The 26,187-nt window shown below is 40.1% G+C and overlaps 3 protein-coding genes across 6 annotated transcripts in view; 2 read left to right on the top strand and 1 right to left on the bottom strand.

The window, feature by feature from the left end:
- LOC103711222 (Metallo-hydrolase/oxidoreductase superfamily protein) overlaps nt 1–16,361 on the top strand; it is a 35,905-nt gene extending 19,544 nt beyond the window's left edge. The window contains exons 8-14 of one of the 4 annotated variants that reach the window (XM_088710041.2): nt 9,944–9,985; nt 11,941–12,017; nt 12,104–12,167; nt 12,271–12,321; nt 12,417–12,465; nt 15,035–15,141; nt 15,380–16,355. In XM_088710041.2, coding sequence (XP_088566167.1) covers nt 9,944–9,985; nt 11,941–12,017; nt 12,104–12,167; nt 12,271–12,321; nt 12,417–12,465; nt 15,035–15,141; nt 15,380–15,490 — 501 coding nt within the window. In that variant the 3' untranslated portion in view covers nt 15,491–16,355. Of the gene's footprint in view, nt 1–9,943; nt 9,986–11,940; nt 12,018–12,103; nt 12,168–12,270; nt 12,322–12,416; nt 12,466–15,034 lie in introns of all 4 variants that reach the window. The other 3 variants (XM_088710047.2, XM_088710043.2, XM_039125330.3) reach the window with 3 other exon arrangements.
- On the bottom strand, nt 5,430–9,043 carry LOC148715498 (uncharacterized). Its single transcript, XM_088712485.2, has 4 exons — nt 9,026–9,043; nt 7,350–7,861; nt 7,129–7,240; nt 5,430–7,023 (listed from the first exon to the last, which is right to left on the bottom strand). Exons 1-4 carry the CDS (start codon nt 9,041–9,043, stop codon nt 6,976–6,978), a joined length of 690 nt encoding a protein of 229 aa, XP_088568611.1. The 3' UTR covers nt 5,430–6,975.
- Nucleotides 16,362–21,429: 5,068 nt separating the features above from the next.
- LOC103711158 (protein indeterminate-domain 7-like) lies at nt 21,430–24,575 on the top strand. Its single transcript, XM_008797189.5, has 3 exons — nt 21,430–22,369; nt 22,487–22,883; nt 23,369–24,575. Exons 1-3 carry the CDS (start codon nt 22,204–22,206, stop codon nt 24,258–24,260), a joined length of 1,455 nt encoding a protein of 484 aa, XP_008795411.2. The 5' UTR covers nt 21,430–22,203; the 3' UTR covers nt 24,261–24,575.
- Nucleotides 24,576–26,187: the final 1,612 nt, after the last annotated feature.

The following is a 26,187-nucleotide window of genomic DNA, read 5'->3' on the forward strand; positions in this document are numbered from 1 at the left end:
CATTAGAAGACTAGGTAGGGATGGGTATTTACCTTTTTTTCTTCGGAAAATCGAGGTCTTTGCGTAGAGGGGAAGGAGACTAGCACTTCTCCTTTCAATCGGCAGCACCACCGACTCCTCTTCTGCCTCTGCGATTCTCTCTTCCCTTCTTCTTTCTTCTTCTTCTTCTTCTTCTTCTTCCTTTTTTTTTCTTTCCACCGCCTGAGATCCAGCCATTTCCTTCTCTCTGTGTCTCTCCCTTTGTTTAAATCCCACCGCCACAAGCAAACCAAACCCCCATTCAAGTCATATCACATTATTTTTTTTGTTTAAAATTATTAATTTCTCATTTTGCCCTTGCCACTTCAATGCATTTACTGTTATGCCATTAACTTTTGATTTCTTCAAATTTTACCCCATATATCAATTTTAAGGACTATTCTATCCTTCTTATATAGAAGAAAAAAAAATTTGGAGTTATTACATCCTCCTCTCTTATATAAAATTCGTCCTCGAATTTAAAAGAGTAAATTACTTGATTACTCAAAGAAGTGAGGGTATCTGCTCTTCATAATCTACTCCGACTCCCAAGTGCACTCATCAACATTATGCCGGTGCCATTGTACCTTCACCATACATATTTCTTTATTTCTCAGCTTCCTAGTTTGAGTATCAAAGATAGCTACGGAAGTTCTTCATAAGAAAGGTCTTCTTCTACTGTAACTTCATGCACTGATAGCACATGAGATGGATCCGGCACATACTTTCGAAGCATAGATACATGAAATACTGGATGCACATGGCTGAGGTTTGGAGGTAGTGCTAATATGTAAGATACAGTGCCAACCTTGTCTAATATCTCAAAGGGGCCAATGTATCGGGGACTAAGCTTGCCCCTCTTTCCAAACCTCATTACTCCTTTCATAGGAGCGATCTTTAAGAAAATATAATCCCCCGTGCCAAACTGCACATCTCTCCTTCTGACATCTGCGTAGCTCTTCTGCCTACTAAACACTGTACTCAACCTTTCCTGTATCACTGACACCTTTTCTGATGTCTCTCTAATCAAATCTGGCCCTTCTAGGTGCTTCTCTCCAATCTCAGACCAGCACAAGGAAGATCTACATTTTCTCCCATAAAGTGCCTCATAAGTGCCATACCAATAGTTGAGTAATAGCTATTATTATATGCAAACTCAACTAAAAGTAAGTACCTATCCCAGTTACCTCTGAAATCCAGTACACACATTCTGAGCATATCCTTAAGGGTCTGAATGGTCCTCTCCGACTGCCCATCTGTCTGAGGATGAAATGCTGTACTGAAATTAAGTTGAGTCCCTAATGCCTCATGGAGTTTCTGCCAAAATCTAGAGGTAAACTGTGAACCTCTATCTGATATAATAGAAACTGGCACTCCATGCAAGGACACTATCCTATCCACATACATCTCGGCATATTGAGCTACTGAATATGTGGTTTTCACCAATAGAAAATGGGCTGATTTTGTCAATCTATCCACAATCACCCAGATGGAATCATATCCTTTCTGTGTTTTGGGCAGCCCAACCACAAAATCCATAGTTATCCTTTTCCATTTCCACTCGGGCAAAGGTAACTATTGCAAGAGTCCTGTTGGCTTCTGATGTTCAAATTTCACTTACTGACAAGTCAAACAAGAAGCCACATACTTGGCCACATCCCTTTTTAATCCGTTCCACCAATACATGCTTTTGATATCATGATACATCTTGGTGGAACCAGGATGAATGCTATAGGGAGTGTTATGTGCTTCATGCATAATCTTCTGTCTCAGATCTCCCACATTTGGCACACATAACCTACTGCCACACCTCAACATCCCATCTACAATTTGAAACCTTTCTGACTGTCCTGATTGTACTTCTCCTTTCAGTTTCATAAGGACTGGATCTAAATACTGTGAAACCTTGATTTCATCTATCAACCTCGGTTTCACCTAAAAATGTGCAATCAAAGGACGAACCTCTGATACCTCAAAAGATAGTCTCTGACCAAATAAATCTGCCAGATCTCTGACTATCTCTCTCCTCTGGACGGAGATGTGAGATAAACTGCCCATTGACTTCCGGCTTAATGCATCTGCTACTATATTAGCCTTGCCCGGATGATACAGAATTTGGCAGTCATAATCCTTCAACAGCTCTATCCATCTTCTCTGTCTGAGATTCAAATCTTTTTGCTGCTGAATGTACTGGAGGCTTTTGTGATCAGTATATATTTCACATTTCTTACCATATAAATAATGCTTCCATATCTTTAATGCAAATATGATAGCAGCCATTTCCAAGTCATGAGTGGGATAGTTTACCTTATGCTTTCTCAGCTGTCTGGATGCATATGCAATCACCTTGCCATTCTGCATTAACACACATCCCAATCCCACTCTGGAAGCATCACAGTAAACTACAAACCCGCCTATATCTGTGGGTAGAGTCAAAACTGGAGCTGATGTGAGGCAATCCTTCAGCTTCTGGAAGCTCTGTTCGCAAGAATCTATCCAAGTGAACTTAACTTGCTTCCGAATCAGCTTTGTCAATGAGGCAGCTATTTTTGAAAAGTCCTTTACAAACTTTCTATAGTACCCAGCCAGATCCAGAAAACTCCTGATTTCTGTTACATTTGTAGGTCTCGGCCAATCCATAACTGCCTCAATCTTCTTGGGATCCACCCTGATTCCTTCCTTGCAATTATGTGTCCCAAGAATCCAACTTCCTGTAGCCAGAACTCACATTTGGTAAGTTTGGCATACAGTTCATGTTCTCTCAAGGTTTGTAATGCTATCCTCAAATGCTCTTTATGATTAGCCTGACTCTTAGAGTATATGAGGATGTCATCTATAAAGACTATCACAAACCTGTCAAGATAGGGTTTGAAAACCCTATTCATTAAATCCATGAATGCTACTGGGGCATTTGTCAGCCCAAATGGAAGCATTAGAAACTCATAGTGCCCATATCTCGTTCTGAATGCAGTCTTCAATATATCTTCCTTTCTGATTTATAACTGATGATACCCAGACTGCAGATCAATCTTCGAGAAGTACTCAGCTCCCTGCAGTTGATCAAACAGGTCATCTATCCTGGGAAATGGGTATCTGTTCTTGATGGTCACTTTATTCAGCTGTCTATAATCTATACACAATCTTAGTGACCCATCCTTCTTCTTTACAAACAGCACCGGGGCACCCCACGGTGATGTACTGGGCCTAACAAATGCCTTGTCTAACAAATCCTGTAACTGCACCTTCACTTCTCTCAGCTCTGTAGGTGCCATACGATAGGGAGCAATTGATATGGGGTTTGTACCAGGAAGAAGTTCAATACTGAACTCAATCTCTCTATTAGGTGGTAATCCTGGTAATTCCCCCGGAAATACATCTGGATATTTTCTAGCAACTGAAATTTGCTGCAGATCCACAGACTCTAACTGGGTGTCCATCACATAAGCTAGATAGCCTTGACACCCCTTTCTCAGCAGTCTTTTTGCTTTCACTGCAGACACTAAATTCATTAGGATCTCACTCCTGTCCCCTTGATATGTAAATTCACCCCCATCTAAGGGTCTGAATATAACACTCTTTTCTTAGCAGTTAATGGTGGCACGATTGTCTGATAACCAATCCATGCCCAATATGACATCAAAATCTAACATTGCCAACTCAATCAAATCGACTGAGAGTGTTTTACCTTCTATCTCTACCACACAGGTAGGATACACATATTTCACTTCTATACTGTCCCCTATAGGTGTACTAATAGTTAAGGGAATATGCATCAATATCTTATCTTTAGCCAACTTCTTAGCAAAATAAGGGGATATAAAGGAATGGATAGCTCCAGAATCAAACAGTACTCTAGCTTTAATCTTATCAATGAGGAGCATACCTGTCACAGCTGCATTCGACGCCTGTACCTCCATGGATTTACTGTGAACACCCTTCCTTGCCCTCTGCCTACTGGAGCTGACGACTGTGATGGTCCAGCACTCTGCTGTGATGTTTGTGCCTGACCTCTGCCTCTGCCTACAGGCCCTCTGCTACTGGGTCTATCCATCTGCACAGAAGGGTAGGATGCCGAAGGTATAAACTGCTGGGTGGCACCCTGAGGGCATTCTCTGGCAAAATGACCCGGCTGTCCACATCTTTAGCACACTCCCTGACCCATTCTGCATCTGCCAGGGTGCTTCTTTCCACATGTGTCACACACTGGCCATGACTGAAACCTTGGTTCAGTCCTGGTCATAGCAACTGGAGGACGAGGTGCTGATGGTAGAAAAGCATCCTGTGACTGACCTCTTCTTCTCCACTTCCTCTTACGTGGGGCAGGTAGAGCTGAGCGTACAGACTGCTCTGTCGGGTACTCCGGAAGATCTGCTCCCTCAGATCTACCTCTGCTGCTTTGCCCTTTTTCTACATTCATTTTCCTCTATTCTCTTTCAGCTCTTTCCTCTTTGTTTCTGGTCTCCCACTGTTTTGCTTTATCTATAAGCTTGGACAAAGTGGAGACCTCTACTGCCAACACCGCATTATAAAGCGGGAAATTCAGACCCCGTCTGAATCTTTCTATCCTGGTAGCTTTAGTGGGGATGATGTAAGGAGCATACCTCCCTAATCTGGTGAACTCACGAGCGTACTCAGCTACGCTCATTCCGGGCATCTACTTCAGCCTCTCAAACTGAAGAGCCCGATTCTGCCTCTCCGTTGGAGATAAGAACTCATCCATTACTGCTTGCCTAAACTCTTCCCAGGTTGGAGGATTCCTACTGTACAATCTGTCCTCCACGTGCCTCTGGTACCAGTCCCAGGCATCTTCTTTCATAGTGAGCCCTACATGCTCTATGGCCCTTGCATCAGAACAAGGCAGTTTCTGTATCATCTTTTCAGTCTCCTTCAAGAATCTCTGAGGATCTTCACCTTCTTCCCCCTTAAACTCCGGAGTTCTGAGCCTCAGAAAGTCCTGTACAGTAATCCCCTCGTCATCTAGAGCCCGCCTGGCCAAACTCCTTGGCATAGGTGCAGGAGGTGGGATAGATGCTATTGACGGGGCAGGAGGCTTTCCTCGAGCAATTTGCTCCTTCAGAGCTTGACTCTCCGCCAGCAACTGTTCCACCAGTGCATCTCTACTTCCTACCTCCCCTTGATCATCAACTCTCCGCCTGTCTGTAGAAGGAGATTTTTCTCTTTGGGGCTCAACATGTGCGGAACCCGCATCCAATGCTATATCTGGCTCCATCCTCCTTCCAAGACGAGCATATCCTCTCCTTGGAGGTATTCATTATATATCTCTAAAAGAGTCAAAAAGAGAGGGCAGTCGTTACACACTGAACCATAATATATTTTACTGAATTATAAATGACTCATAAAATAACATACAGAAAATCCTATGCTCCATAGTATAATCCTATACTTAACACTACGAAAGAAGGAATAACTCCCGACGCTTTTTTTTTGTCTCTACCGACGCTTATAAGCGTCGGCGAATTCCCAGCCCACGCGACCCAAAGCGTGGCTCAGACGTCGGGCAGGTGGGCGTGGGTCCGGTTTTTGCCGACGCTAAGAGAAAGCGTCGGCAAAAACAGGGATTTGCCGACGCTAATGAAAGCGTCGGCAAAACCGGCTTTTCCGACGCTTTAAAGCGTCGATAAAGCCCAATCCAGTTTGGGTTTTTGCCGACGCTTTAAAGCGTCGGGAAAAACACATTTCCCGACGCTTTAAAGCGTCGCTAAAGACCAATCCAGTTTTGTGTTTTAGCCGACGCGTTAAAGCGTCGGCAAATGTATTTTGGCCGACGCTTTAAAGCGTCGGGATTGCTATTTTTTTTAAAAAAAATAAAAATACGAATGTAAATTAAAGCGTCGGGCTTGAATAATTTTCAGCCATACTTGGATCAACTAATTTCAGTGCTGTCTCATTGGTCCAACATTGCCATGCCTGGTAAAGGTTCAAACTATCCATCAATCTGTTTTCAGTTAAAAGATAGAATTCAACTAATTGAAGGGAGCTTTTGTCGCTTACATAAACAAAATAGAATGTGCCGTCTTAAATATCACAATCAAACACAATAGTTAACATGAAACTTTTAATAGCCGCTCTGAATTGGACATTATGTCTCCCACGATGTTTCAAACATGGAAGCAAATACCATTTCTGAAGATGTTGCTTCTCACTTATGGAAGAAGGCTGCAGTTTCTAAGACAAATACACAAGGAAATGCTGAGAGTAAAACAAACTTCTTTGCAACCATGCATTTGATAGTGTGTATTTAGAAAACCAGCCACTCCCTCTATGTTTATGATGCATCACTCAGCCCAAAAAGCTGAATCATACAATGCTGGTTATACAACAATTCAAGCAAAGTAATAAATTGATCAGGCCCTGCCAAATCCTTTCCCCCAAAAAAGGGAAAGTAAAGAGCATAAACTGGTGGAGGATAGGATTATTGAAGACATTCATATTCTTTTTTGAGGAGAACATAATACAAAGACAATCATATCAAAATATTCAATCTCGTTTCTTCCATTTTTCGCCACAAGTTAATTAAAGTACAACATTTGCCACAACAACTAATGAAACTCCAGCAAACAGACCAGTTATTCCCCTGAACCTTCCACTAGGAACAATGAATTTATGATATGTTTGCACCCATATATTGCACTCCAACAGACATATAGGGTGGAAGAATTATAAGCACCAACATATCTCTAAGAATCAATTCCCTTAATACAAAATGCAATAAAAGGACTTCAAAATTCAAATAGAAAATTAATGGAATTTATAACAGGATGAAGCAATGCTCCAACAACAGTTTCTACAGTCACTAAAGATAAACTCCTAGAAACAAACCTAACTTTTATTCCCTTCGGACGATGGGTCAGCGCTGTCCTCCCTGTTAGTTCTTTCATGGTCAATAAGGGTTCCAACCTTCGGACGAATGTAAATTATAAGGCATGCAAGATTCAGCTATAATCTCGGATTAAAATTAGCAATATCCAATTGAAGCCACAGAAGCTACAGAAGATGAATACACCATATCACAAAACCTTCTTCTTAACTGCAAAAATCCCTATTCTATAACATCAAATCAGAGAAAAAGAGAAGAATCAGAGAACCTACTTGAGGATCGCCCTTAACGTCGTAGTACCGGAGCACGACATAGTTGGCGGCGCGAGAATTTGGGGGGATGACATTGAAAGCATTCTGAGACTGCAAGCTTCTCAAATCAATACTGCAATCACAACAGGGATGAATCAAAAACAAATTTCGTATTGAAAAGGAAAAAAAAAAAGAAAAAGAAAGTGAAAAATTAGCACGAGAGAAAGCGAGAAGAAAGGGACCTAGTGCAGAGAAAGTAAGCCTTAATGGGGATGAAGCGGCTCTGCTTCTGCTGCTGGACCTCGAGGAGGTGGTCCTGGTAGCCGCCATCGTCGTCGTCGGAGGAGGACGCCGCCGACGGTGACAAGGAGCGATGCTCCTCCGGCGGCTGGTGGTGGTCCTCGCGCCATTCGAGCTCCTGGCCGGAGGAGGCGGAGGAGAAGGCCCTCGGGGAGGGGTGGGCGGAGGCGAGGAGGAGGAGGAGGGGGCGGTGCTGCGGCGACCGCCGGAAGAGGATGGCGGAGAGGAAGGAGATGCCGTTCTGCTTCTTGAATCTGGAGGGGGTTAGGGAGGGGGGGCGATGATGATGAGAGAGAGAGAGAAGACGAGGAATGGGGACGGGGTTCCGTTTTCTCTTTGATCTCTGTAATGGGTTGAGGGTGGAGGGCGGTGGCCGGGAAAACGGAATGAGAGAGAGGGCTCGGTGGGATGTTGGCTTCCGACGACGCTTTTTAGCGTCGTCGTAGGCCCGCGACTACACCGACGCTTATTAGCGTCGTCTTTTGCCGACGCTTTTTACAAGCGTCGGCAAATTTTGACGCTAGACCAAAAATTGCCGACGCTTGTGAAAAGCGTCGGCAAAAAAGCGTCGGTAAAACCGACTTTTTCTGTAGTGTAATCTTGATTCACCCTATTGCTCTGACAGGACTCTTCTTAACTTTTATTCTGATACCACACCTTGTCACGACCCCCGCCCTGATCCGGCGGGCCGCCACGACGGTCCTAGGGTGCGGGTAAGCATAAAGCCACCAGCCACTGTGTAAAATCCTACTACATATCAATCATCATAAATTCCTAAAAATTTTGGCATGATATATGCACAAAATGATCATTTTGTTCTATTTTTAACCTGTCAGGAAATATCCACACACCACAATCTACCTGTTAGAGCTGCAATCACATAATCCTGTCACAAAATAAACCTGGACAATATAAATCAATACATTATCACAGGCACACCCTATCTGCGTAAAAAAATCTGGTTCCCATTTCATTCATGGTCAAACCCATATCCACAACAGAATCTATGCCTATAACTGTACACCATACACACTGAGGGTTTATAATACATCAAAATATATAAACCTCTACTCTATACTATATTATGCTATGGAGCGGCACAGCTAGCAGGCAATCACTAATCCTGCTTCTCTCTATATATCAGTTGGTCTGCAACAAAAATATCAAGTGGGGAGTGAGTATATAAATACTCAGTGAGTGGAGTGGAGAGTACTATGCATATGAGACAGAATATAATCATGGCTCGAGATGAAATCTCAAGAGCATATGAATGGTGATCAATAACAAGATAAACATAAACTCAATATAAAGAATATGGAGTAAATCATCAATATCACCATAATCAATATCAACTCATCTGAAGCACATATGGAATAATCAAGTAAACATATATGCTACTCATGAATATGCTCAACAGATCATAATGCTGGAACATACAAATCGGGTGTCAATATGTTGAGACATCGATAAACAGCTATCGGAAGGTGGGTCTTACGCCCCAGGCGAACTACAACAACTTCCTACTGTCATATGCATGCATAGAATATGACACCACACCAATAATGTAAATGTTGGCCAGTATCCAGAACAGAAATTCATAGAAACCCATGAGAATCACCTCACATCTGAATACCATCGGCACCTCGCGGGAATGCTACATCTGCGAAAAGCCATACTGCACCTCGTGGGGTCTTATTATGCCCGACGGCAAGCAGATATATAAGTCGCAGGACTGACCGATCCTACGCCTAGGGTCGTGTCCCCCCTAGGAAGGGATTGGGCTCCGTTCATCCAGAAGGCTACTATGTGCACACAGGCCGATGTCTAACCCCATCGATTATGGGTGTCCTATAGATACTGCCAAGCCATGCATGAATGACATAATGCACATTCCCAATACTCAACTATAAAAGAATATAATCAAGACTACCACTCACTCGACCACGATCCAATCATAAACTAACATCAGAGTTGGGAGTGAAGAGTCAAGGGAGTGCAATGCAACTCAATATACCACTGAAAAGGCTCTACAAGTCTTTGAAATAGAGAAAATGAAATCAATTTACAAAAAAAGTTATTTCACAACTCAGAACCAATTTAACTACTCTTTTACCCCTTGTAATTTCTCTCAATGTTTCCTCAAATGCATGTCCAAATAATCAAACATGGAGAAACAAGATTATAGAGGAATCTACTACAATATCAATCAATATGCTTAAGTGGAATCAATTTACACTTGGCGACATTCATGAAAATAAATTAAGAATGCTCATGGTGCAAAGTACATGACTCTCACTCACCTGCCAATCCGGCACGGTCTTGATACATCTCCAAAATCTACAGTAGGGTCTTCTTCTTGTTTCCTAGCTTTTTGCCCAACTGTGACATGCATTAATCATACATTCAGTCTTGTATCAAGGACTCATAATCTATGTATCAATCATAAGCATAGAAACTTTAATTGACTCAACTCCCCCCTCACTAAATCTTCCTTTTTCTATTAATTAACTTGCTATTTATGTGTATTTTGATGCAGGAGCATCTCACTCACATCTTGGGCCATTGCTGTTGGGGCAAGGTGCGATAAAAAATTGAATCCTTTCTCTTTTTAAAATTTTCTTGAATCTCGAGCTGTCTCCGACTTCCCGAGTCGTCTCTGCTAAGCTCGAGTCGACCCCAATTTGCCCCGAGTCGGCTCCAGTTGACCTCGAGTCGACTCCGGTGCGTTTTGAGGCGACTCCCATTATTTTTCTCACACTCTTCATCCCGGATGAACAGTAACCCGGACTGACATCCGGTTACTTCACCCCGGATTTGATCCACTTTCCAAACTCCAATTTTTATGAAATTTATACCTAATACTCTACACTCATAGGGGTTTCCAGAATGGTGACATGCATCACCATCGGAGGTCGATTGACCCCCGAAACAATTCACTGAAATCAGGACTTCGACACAGGTTTTCCGCAGTCCCGGAAAAACCTTATCAAAATCCGACTCCTCCTCTTTTAATCTCCTTTAACACTTCTATCTAACCTCTCTAGACCACATCCACCCTTTGTATAGCCTAATTTTATTAGAAGACTAGGTAGGGATGGGTATTTACCTTTTCCTCTTTGGAAAATCGAGGTCTTTGCGTAGAGGGGAAGGAGACTAGCACTTCTCCTTTCAACCAGTAGCACCACCGACTCTTCTTCCGCCTTTGTGATTCCCCCTTCCCTTCTTCTTTCTTCTTCTTCTTCTTCTTCTTCCTTTTTTTTTTCTTCCATCGCCTGAGACCCAGCCGTTTCCTTCTCTCCGTGTCTCTCCCTTTGTTTAAATCCCACCGCCACAGCCAAACCAAACCCCCATTTAAGTCACATCCCATTATTTTTTTTGTTTAAAATTATTAATTTCTCATTTTGCCCTTGCCACTTCAATGCATCTACTGTTATGCCATTAACTTTTGATTCCTTCCAATTTTACCCCTTATATCAATTTTGAGGACTATTCTATCATTCTTTATATAGAAAAAAAAATTTGGGGGTTATTACACTCAATAACCTTTTATTATGGATGGCAAATTCAAATATGTGAATGTGTAATTTTTTTAAAAATCTAGTAGTAGATAAAGATCTGATAGACACTACATATTTTCATCCCTCATTAGTCACATCCCTTTCTACTCTACCCTTATGCTAATAGTGTCACCAGGCTCTCCATATATCAGGAGTACCAGTGTGCTGTGTCAACATTGAAAGAAAAGAAGGTTCGATCCCAATGGGAATAAAATGTAATGGGTCTCTTCTCTCACACATCTTAATAAGTAATGGCTCTGATAAAATCTACATGCCAATTGACCTGATTATAACTCTAGAGCTTTTCTTAGAATTAGAGAATGTGAATTTTAAATTGAAATCTTGATTGTTATCTTGTTAAACTCAATAAAAGTTCCATTCAGTAAATGATTAGAAACTCTTTTTGATGAAAGAAATTTCAAGGGTAGAAGTCAATGAATTTCTTACTGGATGTCCTAACAAGCTTTTCTCACAACTTTCATAAAGTTTGCATCATCTATTTGGCGGCGGAGATGTCTTTATAACTGCATTAAACAGTATTAGCTTACTTCCAGAGCAAAGTCCATGGAGTAATACTTGAAGTCACTAATCTGTCTTTGTTAGTTAGTTCTTCTCTAGTTAAGTTGGAAAAGGCAACGAGGAAGAGCAGAAAAGATGAAAAGACCTGGATATAAGTAGTGAATGATTCTCCAACACCCTGATTCTGAACTGGCTACACAATGACAAAGCAAAATCTTTAAAGCCATGAAGTTGAGAAGTCTTAATAGATCATAAATGTTGCAATAGGAAATAGTCTTACTTTATTCATATCAATTTTCAAATGTTTATTCGTTCATTAGTGTTTTCTTGGTTGATTCAATTTACTGTTCATGTCTAAACCAAATATGTAATATAAAAATAGTTTATGTCATTTTTTGGTAAATTAGAAATGTTTTTTAATTCCTTTTCCTGATGTTGTTGCATGTCACTGTTTCAGATTACTCCTTTACCTGTCTGGCATGGACATGGTTACCGTTCCCTAGGTTTTCGTTTCGGGGATATATGTTACATAAGGTAACATACTAATAGCTATTTATACGATTCCAATGAAATTTATTGCATTATATTTTTCATTATTAAATTGTTATTTTTGTGTGCAGTGATGTTAGTGACATACCAGAAGAAACTTACGAGCTTCTCAAAGATTGTGAACTTCTGATTTTGGTAGAACATAATTTTTTTTAAAAGAAAGCAATTACTGGAGATATTTTTGTTTTAATTTCCTTGCTAATGATACTAACAATGCTTACTTCAAAAATTTCTTCAGGATGCACTAAGACCAGATCGTTCATCTCCAACACATTTTGGACTACCAAGGGTTGATGTCTTTATTGTTTAGTGTATTCGTCCTTGGTAACTTTTGTTCTTGTTGGGACTTTTTACTGAAGTTTTATTTACTTTATTCTTGATCAGGCTCTAGAGGAAGTCCGGAAGATTCAACCAAGGAGAACACTTTTTACTGGTATGCCATATACTATGTAGAATAAGCGTTTCGTATAATCATATGTTATACTGGTATCTTTGTGCTTCAGAAGCATGGAAATCAATTAATATTAAATATTTTACACAGAAAAATCACTTTATTCAGTTTTATTAATTTATAAACTATTTTTTATGTTGCTAGGGTTAGTTCCTATATCTTGTCACAAGAAATTCTACCTATTTACCTGTTCTAGAAAGACCACTAATGCATTACTTTCATTATATTCTGGGGCATCCAAATACCCACTTTACATGCATAATTTTTTCATGTTTTTGAAGTCTAGAATTTTAAGAACTTCTTTCCTTGATTCTGAAATTGATGGAGAGGTAATATTCAGTAGGTGTTCACAGAGCAAAACTTGTTTTTCAGTTCTTTAGATGTAGGTAGTTTGCTGCTAGAGACCTAGACAAGTTTTGACAACTAGCATTGTATGGTTTAATGCTATTCAAAGTCACCCTTTTAAGAAGGTGAGTTTTTCAATGATTTGCTTATAGGCTGCATTGAAGAATCCTTAAGTCGCTGCAGCACTGTTTATATTGTTAGGAGTGTTAACACGAGGATTCTTGTTCATGAAAATTACTTAATGCTGAAGTTATTATTATTTGATTCCTGTTAATTGTATTATCAAATCCTTTAACCTATTTTCTGATTCTGGTGCTTCATTTCTCTATTAGATACACCTTCACAATCAAAGTTTGCTTTATAAAATATGCACATAGATTGCCTCGCCCATTTTTTTCGGGCAGCAAATGTTTGAGTAGTTCTTTTTTGAGCTTTTGTTTGTATTATCAAATCCTTTTAACCTATTTTCTGATTCTGGTGCTTCATTGCTCTATTAGATACACCTTCACAATCAAAGTTTGTTTTATAAAATATGCACATGGAGTGCCTCACTTCTTTCCAGCAGCAAATGTTTGAGTAGTTCTTTTTGAGCTTTTGTTCTTTATAATCTTCTCGGCGTTAGCTGAATGTTACTGGAGTCATCCAATATCCTCAGGTTGTTCTTTTTTATTCATCTTGTGGGTTTCATTACTGAGCAGCTATTCTATTTTTAATCACATTTTTGTCTTTTACATTTTTCAAGCTCTATCATCATGGAAGATAGAAAGTCCATGACAAGAGCATATGCTGGATCTATCCTATGAAATTAAGACATGCCCATTAGGAGAAATCCTGAAACCCTCCTCTTCCTTATTTGTATTCTATGGATAAGCTTCTTTCCCAAATAGACTTGGACGTACAGCAAATGAATTGACTTGGTTATGGAGCAGATACCAAGGCCAAACAATTGTTATGGGCGGTTGCCTAAGCACCTAGGCTACCGCCTTGGTGGTAAATAAGCCTTTGAATGCCTAGGCGAGCCTCACCTAGACCATGAATCATGAATTCATACATATAGGCAAAGATTCATATAATCCACACATATATTAATGCAACTATATCAATGTTATGTATAGATATATGTATGACGTATACTGTATATGAATGCACATACAAGTGTGTCATTAGTTTGTATACATAAATATAGGTAAAAAAACGTATGAGCACACTTATAATTCATGCACATATGTATCTAAATATGTACACACATATAGCATTTTAAATTATTTTCTTGCAATCTTTTCTCATGTGACACATATCTACCAATAAGGTTGTGAGAAACTTTAGACTAAACCTCAAGGAAAGTTTGTAGTTTGAAAATAAATTAACTTAAAAACAAGTGCTAAACATGTGATCACAAAAAGATTTTTCATTCGATAATATCAACCTTAGCTCCAATCTCTAACAAGATAAGCGACTAAGAAAACAGACTCCACCACTTGAGGTGAAAGAACAACAATATATGTTATTACTTCTGTTATATTTTATGAATTAATAAAAGTTTAAAAAATTAGAATATATCTTGAAAGAGGCTTAATTGTTTATGCTTACTATGTATGCTCAAGGTATATTACAATGTAAATTATTGAAATAGCTCAAAAATCTAATTGTGAAAGTGAAGTACTTGAATCGAGTAATGACCGAGTGAATTTGTACTAGGTCTCTTGCCTTGGTGGGTCCCCTAGGCCGCCACCTAGGCTATATGCTAGTCTAATGCCTATAGTCACCTTGCTATTTGAACTCTCCTCGTCAATATATTCTTATTTTGCTTTTGACTTTGGATATGGGTGATAATGTGTGAGTTTTCTTTTGTAACCCAAATTTTTGCAAATTATTTGATCATTTATAAGCTTGATGATCTGTGAAAGAGAATTTTTTTTTCCCCCTTTGCATCTTACCATCTCATTACCCAATAAAAAGGAGGTTAGTTCAAGAACCCGAGATCTTTCTTGGAGTTCTTTCAGTTGTCATTTCTTGTAGAGATATGTATTCTTTGCGTGAAATCTTGTTTCCCCCTCAATATAAGTGTCATACTCAGGTCCTCTCTGAAATGCCCCGACTGATACCATCTTAGTTGGCAAAATACTTTGGTAATTAATTGGCTATTGCATTGCATCGATGCTTGAGTAATTTGGTTTAAGCTGCTGATACGATTGGGATGTGCCAGGTATGATGCATTTAATGGACCATGACAAAGTAAATGAACAGCTTTCTAAGTTGATGGAGACAGAGGGTCTGGATGTTCAGCTGAGCTATGACGGCCTCCGTGTACCAGTAAGCCTCTAGAAGAGTTGTTTTTTTTTTTTGAAACTCTTCACCATTCATTTTCTCAACAATCATGTCTAATAAATTGGCACTGCAATCCTGCTGCCTTTTAAGTGGGGTCGGGATGCTGTAGCAATGCGATGCATCTCCATGACTAATTTTTGGATTGTTTGGTGAGGTCAAATAAAACGCCAGCATAGTAATCTCTTTTTTTTTCTTAATTCGTTCTGGCATGATATGGATGCAGACAGATTCTCCAGTTATTCTGACATCAATCGCCAATAGTGAACTGATAGGAAGAATTTTGACGAGGAAATGCGCGTGTTGCTTTTGTCTGCCCACACTTGCAGAAAACTGAGTGAGAGAACCGACTTTTTCCGCATGACTCTTGGATGTTGCCTTGCACAGCCATCGTGATCGTGCAATGCACAAGGATACCCTTCTCTTCCTGACAATCGGGAAAAGTCGGTGCTCTTTCGACGTGTTTTTTTGACTCCTCGCATGTTGGATGTGATGTTACGGAGGGGAACGACGTGACGCATGGTTGGAAGCATTTTCCTTAGAATGTAGCTTTACGGGGGAGGACGTCTCTTTCCAGTGCAGGATTCCTCTTGATTTAAGAGAGCTAAGAGCCCTTGGGGTCCATTGGCCATCTAATCATCCAGTGCAGGATTTCTGATCCTAAAATTAGGATGGTTTTAGAGGAAGCTGAGGAGACCTCGGATCAGGAAAAGCATTTGGAAAATGTTTCCTGGCTTCTGACAGTTTCAGGCACAAATGCCTTCAATCTTTCCATCTTGGAACAGGTTGAACTTACCAGTAGTGTCGAGCTTGCCCAAAGGGTGGTTTGCATCATAGTTCTGGTCCTGGCAATGACCGTTCAAGCCAGACGATTTCTTTTGAAAATTTATTTCTTAATTTTTTAGAGGAAAAGTGGGAGACTACATTTGCTGTAATACAATAATTAGTAATTAATTCCGTACCAAAATACAAATATGCCATTCAAGGCTCGAACTCAGGATTTTTGGTTGCTAGGTGAGGGCACAAATATTAACAAGTCATTGATGATTCCATATTCAACAAATCTTGATATTTGAAGTTAAGTAATTTTTATACTAATATTTAATTTTACCCTTCTTTTTGCTTGTCGGTATTATTGCAACAAAAATCATTATTTATTTAATTTTGAAAAAAAGGAAACATCGGTGTGCTGTAAATATACATCTAAAGGGATTTTTTTTCCCATTTTTATTTTTCTACACTTTCAAATTAAATATGTATTACAGAAGCATCCAAATATCCATTTTGAATCTAATATCTAGTATCCGCGCTCATGGGTTTGATGTCTGCAACTAAATCTTGTGCATTGGCAGGCACTACAAATAGTTACATCTAGAAGCATGTGCATATAAAATGTATGATCCCATACTTGTTACTAAATTCGAGCGACTGTTAATCTTTTCCCTTTTCCATTTTAACAAAATTAAGATATTTTCTGTCACCAGATTTTTAATCTCTAATTTTGGTGGACAGAATTTTGTTAGTAACTTTTAAGGATCTTAAATTTGTAAATAAATTCTTATCATCTTTTTTTTTTTTTTTTTTGGTAACCAATCTTCCTATTTTCAATACAAGTACTCTATGATACCAACGGTTTTTTTTTTTTTTTTTTTTTGCTGAAAATCTCTTGTTCATTTCGTGGATATGCTCGCTCAAAGGTCTTGGAACTCCCCTCGAGGGTAGCATTGTTTCTCTGGAAGGTGGTCTGGGACTGTCTTCCGACAATAGTAGTACTTAGTGGATGAGGACTGAAGATTCTTCCGGTATGTAGGGACTGTGGTGTGGACGAGCCGGTGGACCATGCCTTGTTTCAATACACATAGGCTACGGCGACTTAGCGATTGGCAGGGATCCTACAGAAGGTTTGGGGCTGGAGAGACCAGTTCTTATAGGCCATGCGCCGATGTTCAGAATCCCTATTGCTTCGCCAGAAGGCGGCTGGAGAGATTTGCAAGTCCTACCAAATCTGGTTGGCTAGGAATGCGCGAACCTTTGGCGAGCGCAGTGCGTTGCCGAAATTTATGGTGGAGAGTGCCCATGTGCAGGCGGCGGAGCTCAGTCACATTATACCGGACGTAGGAACCTTAACATCTCGGAACATTTGGGGTTTCCATTTTGCTTCGGCGGTATCCCATATAGTGTTTTTCACCTAAGAGCCCCCACCCCCCGAGTTTTCTCAAGGTCAACTTCGATGGGTCTGTATTGGACGAAGGTTGGAGGGGTGGCGTGGGTTTGTTATTTGGAACCCATCTGCCAGGGTCGTGGCTGCAGGAGGCAGTCAACTCTTCGATATATCGGTTCCAGATGCGGAGCTGAGGGCTGCGTGAGCGGGCATTTGTCACGCCAGTGTGTGTTATAGGCCAGTTCCGTTGTCCTAGAAGGAGACTCGGCCACGGTCATCAATTGAATCCGGGGGAGCCTTAGGAGTAATGATTGCGTCCACCCCTTGCTCCGAGATATCTGGGTAATGATGAGGGATGGAGGGGCCTTTCAGGCCAAGCATGTTTTCCATGAAACTAACCGGGCTGTGGACTGAGTGGCTGCTTATATAGCCAGTCACTCCGATAGTACCCTATAGGCTGGAGATGGAGAGTTGCCCGCTCAGAAGTATTTTATTTTTTGATTTTATTTGGTGCATCCATACTCGTCAGGTATGATCCACCCGCTTTTAGAAAAGAAAAAAAAAAGGAAAAAAAATGGTTTTCCAAGACAACAATTACTACTCAATGATCCAGCTATTCTTGTCTTGTAATGCTTGTTTCCTTGCATTGCTCCAATAAATAACTTTATTCTCCGATTCCAATTAAATGCAACCGAATGTCTAACATCTTATCGTTTTTCCCGTAAATATATGCGTGATTGGAGGTAATAACTGTTATTTAATCTCATTAAAAACTAGATTATAGCAGTATTTAATTTCATTTTATGAGTGGAGTCTGATGAGCTGGGAGAGCATGTTTGCCGGGTTGTGCACGACCTTTGCCCTTAAAATAACAGCAGACAGTGACAAACAAATGAATGTAAAATATTGCTGGTTGTTGATATATAATAGTAGGGGAACAAGCATCCATTGGGAACATGAAAGCTCCAAAAAGCTGCAGCCCCACGAGATTTCTAGTTCTTTGCCCCAAACAATTCTGTGGTGTTTTCCTTTGCTTGTTGGGTATGGTTCGGCTCTTTAAATTTTCTTCCTCTTTTTATATTTTCGAAGCTCGATCGACGACCATCAGAAGGACTGTCAAGGCTTCAGGAACTTCGCTCGCTGTCGAGCCGCCTCCAGTTAGTGGCCTCTTGGTGGGAAAAAGTAGGCATAATTCTTCCAAGGGACTAATGGTGAAGCCGTGCATGTATTCCTTTGCTAAAGGTTATATGCTGATAAATTCCGGCTTAAACAAAGCAGTCAATGACCTCATTTCAAGAATTCAATCTCTTGTCTGGCCTTCAAACCAAACGTGTCCAAGATGTACAACACTAAGGTATATAGCTTTAGTGAATAGCAGGTTGGAGCAACCTGGTATGTGAGTGGAATTTATTTCGAGCAAAATGAAGGATCCTTTCTTTCTTTCTTTCTTTCTTTCTTTTGGGCGTCCGGAGGGGGGAGAGGACAATCGACAAACGTATTTTGCTTCTAGACATTTTGGTCATGATGAACCATGTCACAAAGGGCATGAATCTAGTTGAGTTGAAGCTAAAACAAAGATTTGGTTGTTTAAAAATAAAGGAAAAAATGAACAAAATAACGTACTAATTTAAAATCACAAGTCATGCTAGAGCACTGCATGGGTTTAATTTCAAGTGTTTGAATTACAAAATGGTATACCTTGGAACCGCGAGCGCAATAACCCAGTTGTGAACACTCAATTGTAAGGAAAAGTATAAGTTGGAGGAATTCTAGGGCAGGAAATTAATAAGATGGAGGCAAAACATATGCTTTGGTTTTATTATGCTTGTGTCCCTAACACAATTTGAACAATTGCATGGTCAATCAAGTAGTTGATTCACAAACGTAAGCAACTATTTTTGACCATGGGAAGTTTTGTTCTTTCTTTTTAGTAATTTTGCTTTTTCGACACAACATGAAGTCATGCCTTCTAACCAGCCATATATCTTAGAGATTCAGATGTCCCAATCCAAGGACAACCGTCATGAATCACTAAATTAGGTTATTTGCCAACAAGTTTAGAATAAGATATTATCCATGTGCTTAAGCCAACACCACGCAAGCTTAAGCTTGAGGGTTAAAAAATCTTCTTGGTAATTTTGAATGAGTACCTCAATAAACAAAGATCTACTTGCAACTTCCTTGTTTCTTGTAACTAGTGTTTGAAAACATTATTATAATAGAAGGCTTGCATGCATTGGGTGAGTGTTTTGCCGTCTGGGTTGTTAGAGCAATGGGGGAGCAAAAAATGGAAAGCCTGAAAAGGGTATGGCTTCAAGGCATGTAGCACTGCCACTCACCTTAAGGCTTTTATTCGCTCCCACCAATCAAGTATACAAGAGGTATATGTAATAAGCCTTTAGGATACAATAAAGCCCAATAGTTTGCACTAACGGGTCAAATCAAGGGGAAGGGAAAAAATAAAAACTTGAAAAGACGATGGCTTCGAGGCGTGCAGTAGTGTCACATTCTTTAAAGCTTTATTTGGCCGCACCAATTAAGTATGCAAGAGGAATATGCGATAAACCTCTAGGACACAATGAAGCCCAATATTTGATCACGTTTTGCACTAATGGATCCAAGCAATGAGCATTCACTGGTGTCTACATAATGAAGTTGATCTGATAGAGTTGTGCTGTAGTGTGTTAAATATGTTAGATTACATTTGCTTTTTATAGACTACTCCGTGTCTTTTTCAGGATAGGCAATTTCTTTTCTAAAGAAATATAGGAATATGTCTTTTTTCTAGAAGTGCGCCTCTCCATCACACACATGCTATTCAGACACTTTTCTTCTCAAATACGACAGATAAATACTTCTTTTCACAAAAAAATAAGCCAGCCAACCGACAGCGGTTGGCTGGTTGAGTTTTAAAATAAACATTAATCTTTATTATTTTGAAAATATCCAACAATGATTTTCCGACATTGATCACTATCTCATACACATCAGAGAAAGTGATTAACACGAGGAAAAGGCAGATGCAAGTGATGCAGCAATCCAATACGGTCGTTTACATAAAATAATTACTCTGTATTTGGAGATTTGTTTGTCCCCTTGTTTGCTCCAAAAGTATCAACCTTGCCTTGGACGTTGTAGTTAGCAATTTGTTTTTCATAAATATGGTGAAAGCATTACTATTAGGTTAGGTAAAAACTCTACCAACTTCATAAACTTAACCTCGTTCAAAATGATATGGTTTTGAAAAGAAAAAAAAAAATCAGCTTTGCCTAAACAGCAATTATATACTCTTTGTTATTGGAAACTCCATAGTAATCTAGATTGCCTACACCAGCACACAGAAGAGGCGGTAGGTGTTCCCGTTCCAGGGCATTAAAGAACAGGCGAAAAGGAAGACTAAGAAAATTAGGCATAGTTCGGGCTTATCAATGTTATGAAAAAGAATAAGAAGAGTGGATGCCTTTTTCTTTTTTTTATATACATATATTTAAAAAACTTGACTGCATTTAGTTCAATCAATGAGCCAATCATGTTAGTGTAAGTGCGAAAAGCAGTGACAGAGGTGGTTTCTTTTACTATTAACCCCATGCCTTCCCCCAATGTGAAATAATCAGGAGCCCATCATTCTCCATAAGATCAGACCCTCCTTTTGAAATCTTTACTTTACCCCGTGAAAGAAAAGGTACTAAGAATAGTATAAAAGCTACACTTGAAAGATAAGTTCATTTTTATACTATGCCCAGCTTCCCAACCTCAGAGAACAAAGACGTACCCCTCGAAATGGTGGCCACCTTTGTATGATGCACCCCTTTACTCCAACCAAAGATGAAAAAGCCTGCATTCGCTTGTGGGTGCAGCTCCTCTTTGTGATGCACTGAACCGAGTGCAGAAATATCGGACAAAATCTTATCAATGAAAGTGACTCATTACTCTTAATTTCCATAGACTAATGAACCAGTCCAGGCTTTTACACTTTAACTTCAGCTGGAGTAAATACTGTTAAAAATAAGAAGAAACCAAAATCCAAAACGCTGATAAGGGAAAAGAATAAAAGAAGATGGAAGAGGGGAGGAAGAATTTATTTCTAGATATGCGAAGGGGACAAAGGAAAAGACAGAAAGCGCAACGTCAAAGCATGGTTGTAGGGTGTGGGTATCGAATGGGTGGACAATTGCGCACTTGGTTTCTTCCCTCATCCACAGGCTTACACCTCTCTCTCTCTCTCTCTCTACTTTGGTCCTCCATCCCTTTCCTTTTCCTTTCCTTTCCTTTCCTCCCTTCTAATTTTCCCTTAAATTCCTTAGGCTTTCTGCAAGTACTTGCTATCTAAATTATCGAGATTTCTTGCCTTTGTTAAAAATATCGACTCCTTGGGTTATTGAGTTTCTGTGGTTTTCCTTGTTTTCGATTGTTTTACACCTTGGTATAGCCTGCTAAGGTCTCTTCTTTGAGGTATCAAAGCATATATATACAGCTATTGAAGCATGAGAGATTCTTCCTATTTTCTCTTTTAAGGAGGGTTTGGTGCAGTTCCATTTAGCAGCGTCACGAAGGCCTTTTCCTGTTGCTCTTTTTCTTCATCTTTTTTCTGGGAAAAAAATTATTGGAATCTTAACTTGAACTGTTGCTCTTTTCCCTTGCCTATTGAGAGTTGAGATCTCTTGCAAAGTCTTGTGGAGATACTATTATTACCCTACTGCATTTCTTCATCTTTTTTGTACGTATTTTATAAAGAATCGTGGTATGTCAATCATAGATGCATGTTAGTCTTGTGATTGGTTATGCTTCAATTATTAGCTCTTGATGCTGTACATGATTCCCTTCTACTAGTTTAAAGTAAGACATAGATCTCCTTTGAGAGGTTGAGCCCTACAAATTAAAGCAATTTGATGATGAAAGGGTTGGGAATTCAGCAGCACCAAGTGTTGGAGGAGATTATGTCCAACCTCACTTCTGCCTCTGGTGAAGCCAGTGTCTCTTCAAACCGGCAGTCTTCTTTTGCCTCTACTACCCCAAATCCAGTCAAGAAAAAGAGGAGCCTTCCAGGAAACCCAGGTCTCATATAAGCCAAATGAACTGAATGAGATTTATTTCTCTTTGATGTTATTTCTCTCAACTATTCATTGGTATTATGCTTCTTTTTAAGTAATATTATTGGGCTTTGGTGTTTAGACCCGGATGCTGAAGTGATAGCACTGTCCCCCAAGACACTGATGACAACAAATAGGTTTGTGTGTGAGATCTGCAACAAAGGCTTCCAGAGGGACCAGAACCTCCAGCTCCACAGAAGGGGTCATAACCTTCCATGGAAGCTGAAGCAGAGAACCAACAAGGAGGTGAGGAAGAAGGTGTACATCTGCCCAGAGGTCACATGTGTGCACCATGATGCCTCCAGGGCTCTTGGGGACCTCACTGGGATCAAGAAGCACTTCTGCAGGAAGCATGGGGAGAAGAGGTGGAAATGTGACAAGTGCTCCAAGAAATATGCTGTTCAATCTGATTGGAAAGCCCACAACAAGATCTGTGGCACAAGGGAATATAGATGTAACTGTGGAACCCTCTTCTCAAGGTAACACCACCAACCCTAAAGCCTAACTAAAATAAGAAGCTGAAAGAAATTAAATAAGGTCACAAGCAGTTCAGTTTTCTTTATTAAGAGTGCCTCAAGACCATTAAGCATTAAATTTTAGCCACCACCGAGGAGGATCCATCCAAACCTTTCAATCTTCTTCTTTTTTTTTTTTTTTGAGGGAACTGGGAGGAGAGTACCTTCTCTACCTATTGAGTTATAATCATGGAGCTAGCTATAAGAAAAAGGAAGATGGAATAAGGGTGAGTGAGAAGGGAACACAGTTGGAGAACAGCTAAATATACTTATGGACAAAGAAAGAAATCATGAGAATGAAGCCTACTTTATTCATTTCTGGCCCCTTTTTCCTTTGCTTCTGTCTGGAGTTTAGCAAACTTTTTAGAATTGTATCTCCATCTTTGTGATGTTTTTTCTCTCTCTCTTTAGCTTTTTATTTTGGTTGCTTATGCTGCTTGCGGTCGCAGAAGGGACAGCTTTATCACCCACAGAGCCTTTTGTGATGCATTGGCTGAAGAAAGTGCAAGAGCCATCACAGCGAAACCTATGGCTAATCACCATCCACTGCCATGCTCTCAGCCCACAGCACCCCATGACCTCTCTACTCCATATACCAGCATACACCAAGCCCAGTTCCCTCACCTGATGAGAACTGCAGAGGCCAGCACCAGCACTGCAAGCAGCCAGGGTCTCCAAGAGCTCTCACTAAAAGGAGAGCACCAGCAGCAGGACTTCGGGATCAGGCGCGAAATCCCACCGTGGGTAGCCTGTCAAGGCCCTGGCCCACCTCCTGACCTCCCTCCCTCTATTTACTCACCAAGGTTGGGACCTGAGTTCAGAAATGAGAACCAACCCCCTCACCCACAGCTATACCAATCCTCGGCAGCCACCCCTCACCTGTCAGCCACTGCACTGCTTCAGAAGGCAGCTCAGATGGGCGCAACCATGAGTAGAACCCCTCACACTGGTCAGATCAGTGCCCCTCGTTTTGGCCTCGGCTTGCCATCGCACAAAGAGATGTGTGGGGGTGGAGGTGGTGCTCTTGTGCTCGAAGATATGATGATGGCTTCTATGCCATCAGCTCCTGGTCTTGGTGGATGGTCTTTTGAAGGAGCTTTGGGTGGAATGCTGGAATCGAAGAGAGAGGGGAACGGTGTTGAGGGCCTCTTAAGAAGCCATGGAAGGAATGAAGGAGGGGGAGGTGGCGGTGGTGGTGCAAGTGATGGAATGACAAGAGACTTCCTGGGTCTTCGGGCCTTCTCCCATGGGGAGATTCTCAGCATGGCTGGGCTGGACCCCTGCATGGCCTCCTCTTCATACGAGCAGCCCCCGCAGAACAAGGAACCATGGCATGGGTAGTTCCTCAGAAGAAACTGGTATGAATGGCTTTTTCTTTCCTTTTAATCCTTTCATAAGAAAAAACAGTGGCTTAGTATTCTTTTACTACTTCTCTCCTTCTCTCTTCTTCCCAAAGGGAGGAATCTTTGTTTCCACATCTTTATTTTTAGTAGTAGGATTAGTCATAAGTTTTACATACTGCAGCAGTGCATTCTTGTTGGTTCATAAACGTGCCTAGTTATCTTCCTCCTGTGCTTCTATGTTGAAGGTGAATCCTTAATATGCCATGCAAGTTTAGTGCTGGTGGAATTATTATTTTGGGGCAGTTTGGCTTTACTCTATTTGCTTTGACTGTTTTTCTTGCTGATCTTTTTTTGTTGGGTTTACAATGGTGGATGGCTTTGGGGAGAATTGGAATGGAATGGGATACTAATAAATAAGTTCTTTCTTGTTCTTTTCTATTGCAAAGAGCCATGCTAGCTTACGCAAGTAGCTAGCTTAACGTCCCCATGTCCAGATTTTTTATAAAAAAAATTAAGGATGAGAAATCGAAACTTGAACTGAGAAAATAAGTTGAAAAATACCTATTAACAGTGAGCTATGTAGCCATTAATAGAAATAGATGTTGAAATTGATCCATTAACAGTGGCTTTTCGGTAGTCAATGTGCAAACATGTTTCAACTTTCTTTAAATATCTTTATGGAAGCATAATACATACATACATATCTATCTATCTATCTATATATAATTTATTACCGTAGCAAGCATCCCACTTCCATATTGGTTATAAACTGCACATTTTCCTAATGTTGTTGTATAGAGATATTAAACTCTCTTAAGTTATATCAATATGTTTAGGATGAGCATGCCTTGCCTTGTGCTAAACATAACATTTTTGGGGGAAAAAATACTGCAGGGCATTTTAGAAATTAAATATCTAATTTAGGATTACGAACATATTTTCTTCTTTATTTTTTAAGGCCATTTTCCCCACTTCTTTTAATCTTCAATCAATGAGAAAATACTGTAGAAAAGGGCCATTTGCATTGAAGTCCTCCCATCTTCATCTATCTTTCGTGCAACAAAACCATCTAATTATCTTAGAGAAGGATTCAGTCCACAGATGGTGCACAGATGTGACGAACATTAATTTTAAGACATGAAAGTAGTAGCTTTTAGTAGGGAGGATGAAGAGGTAAGCAGATACTGTAAGGGCGAAAAGAAAAGGAGTTCCTGTTAGGTGCTGAATTAGCTTGTCTGTATCACTGTATGGAATGTTAGCATAAAGATCGATGCAATTATGTTTTTATATATGTAACTAAGGAGATAATCAAATCCAAAATTTTCCCCAACTACTATTTACCAATCGAGGTGCTTGAAATGAATGATTAGATGCATGGCATGGCAGTCCGAACCATAAAAACTTCCAAGTTTTTGGTGTAATTAATTAGGGTTTGGACTTGTTTAAACTATGTATTGAGCTTATCCGAGAGAAGATAACCCGGTGGACATCAATAATAAATGATAGATACTGAAGTACTATTGGCGAGGGGAGCAGATGATGACATGGGCAAGAAGACAAGAAAGAATCAACACGCATGATCGGATGATGGACCATTATGGCCGGTTCCAGCACAAAACCCTAAAATGGCAGAGAGATGTTTGTTGTACAAATTGTTGATAGGGGGTTTAGCCAAAAAGATACTAAATTGAGGGGCTTATGATGCATTAATAAAAGGGCACAAAAGCCTCTAAAAATAGGAAAGAAAATGCTTCACAGAAGAGAGTAATTGAGTACCTCCATGTATATATTTGTCAATCATGATTAGCCGTGGCTCAGGATGCCTTCTCTCAGTGTTTTAGGAGCCCTTGTACTTTCTAACTTCAGCTTGTTACCCAACCGGCAGAAAAGAAAAAAAAAATTTTTTTTATGTATATACCCTTCTA

This window comes from Phoenix dactylifera, chromosome 1 (genome assembly GCF_051530095.1).
Source record: "Phoenix dactylifera cultivar Ajwa chromosome 1, Ajwa_hap1_PhDact_Kaust_v1.1, whole genome shotgun sequence".
In the NCBI taxonomy this organism is placed as follows: Eukaryota; Viridiplantae; Streptophyta; class Magnoliopsida; order Arecales; family Arecaceae; genus Phoenix; species Phoenix dactylifera.

Coding starts and splice junctions, on each gene's coding strand:
- LOC148715498 (XM_088712485.2), bottom strand. Junction 7,241..7,349: donor GCTTACTTTCTCTGCACTAG/GTCCCTTTCTTC, acceptor TTGTGATTGCAG/TATTGATTTGAGAAGCTTGC. Junction 7,024..7,128: donor ACGTTAAGGGCGATCCTCAA/GTAGGTTCTCTG, acceptor CATCTTCTGTAG/CTTCTGTGGCTTCAATTGGA.
- LOC103711158 (XM_008797189.5), top strand. CDS start 22,204: ATGATGAAAGGGTTGGGAATTCAGCAGCACCAAGTGTTGGAGGAGATT. Junction 22,370..22,486: donor GAGCCTTCCAGGAAACCCAG/GTCTCATATAAG, acceptor TTTGGTGTTTAG/ACCCGGATGCTGAAGTGATA. Junction 22,884..23,368: donor TGTGGAACCCTCTTCTCAAG/GTAACACCACCA, acceptor TTGCGGTCGCAG/AAGGGACAGCTTTATCACCC.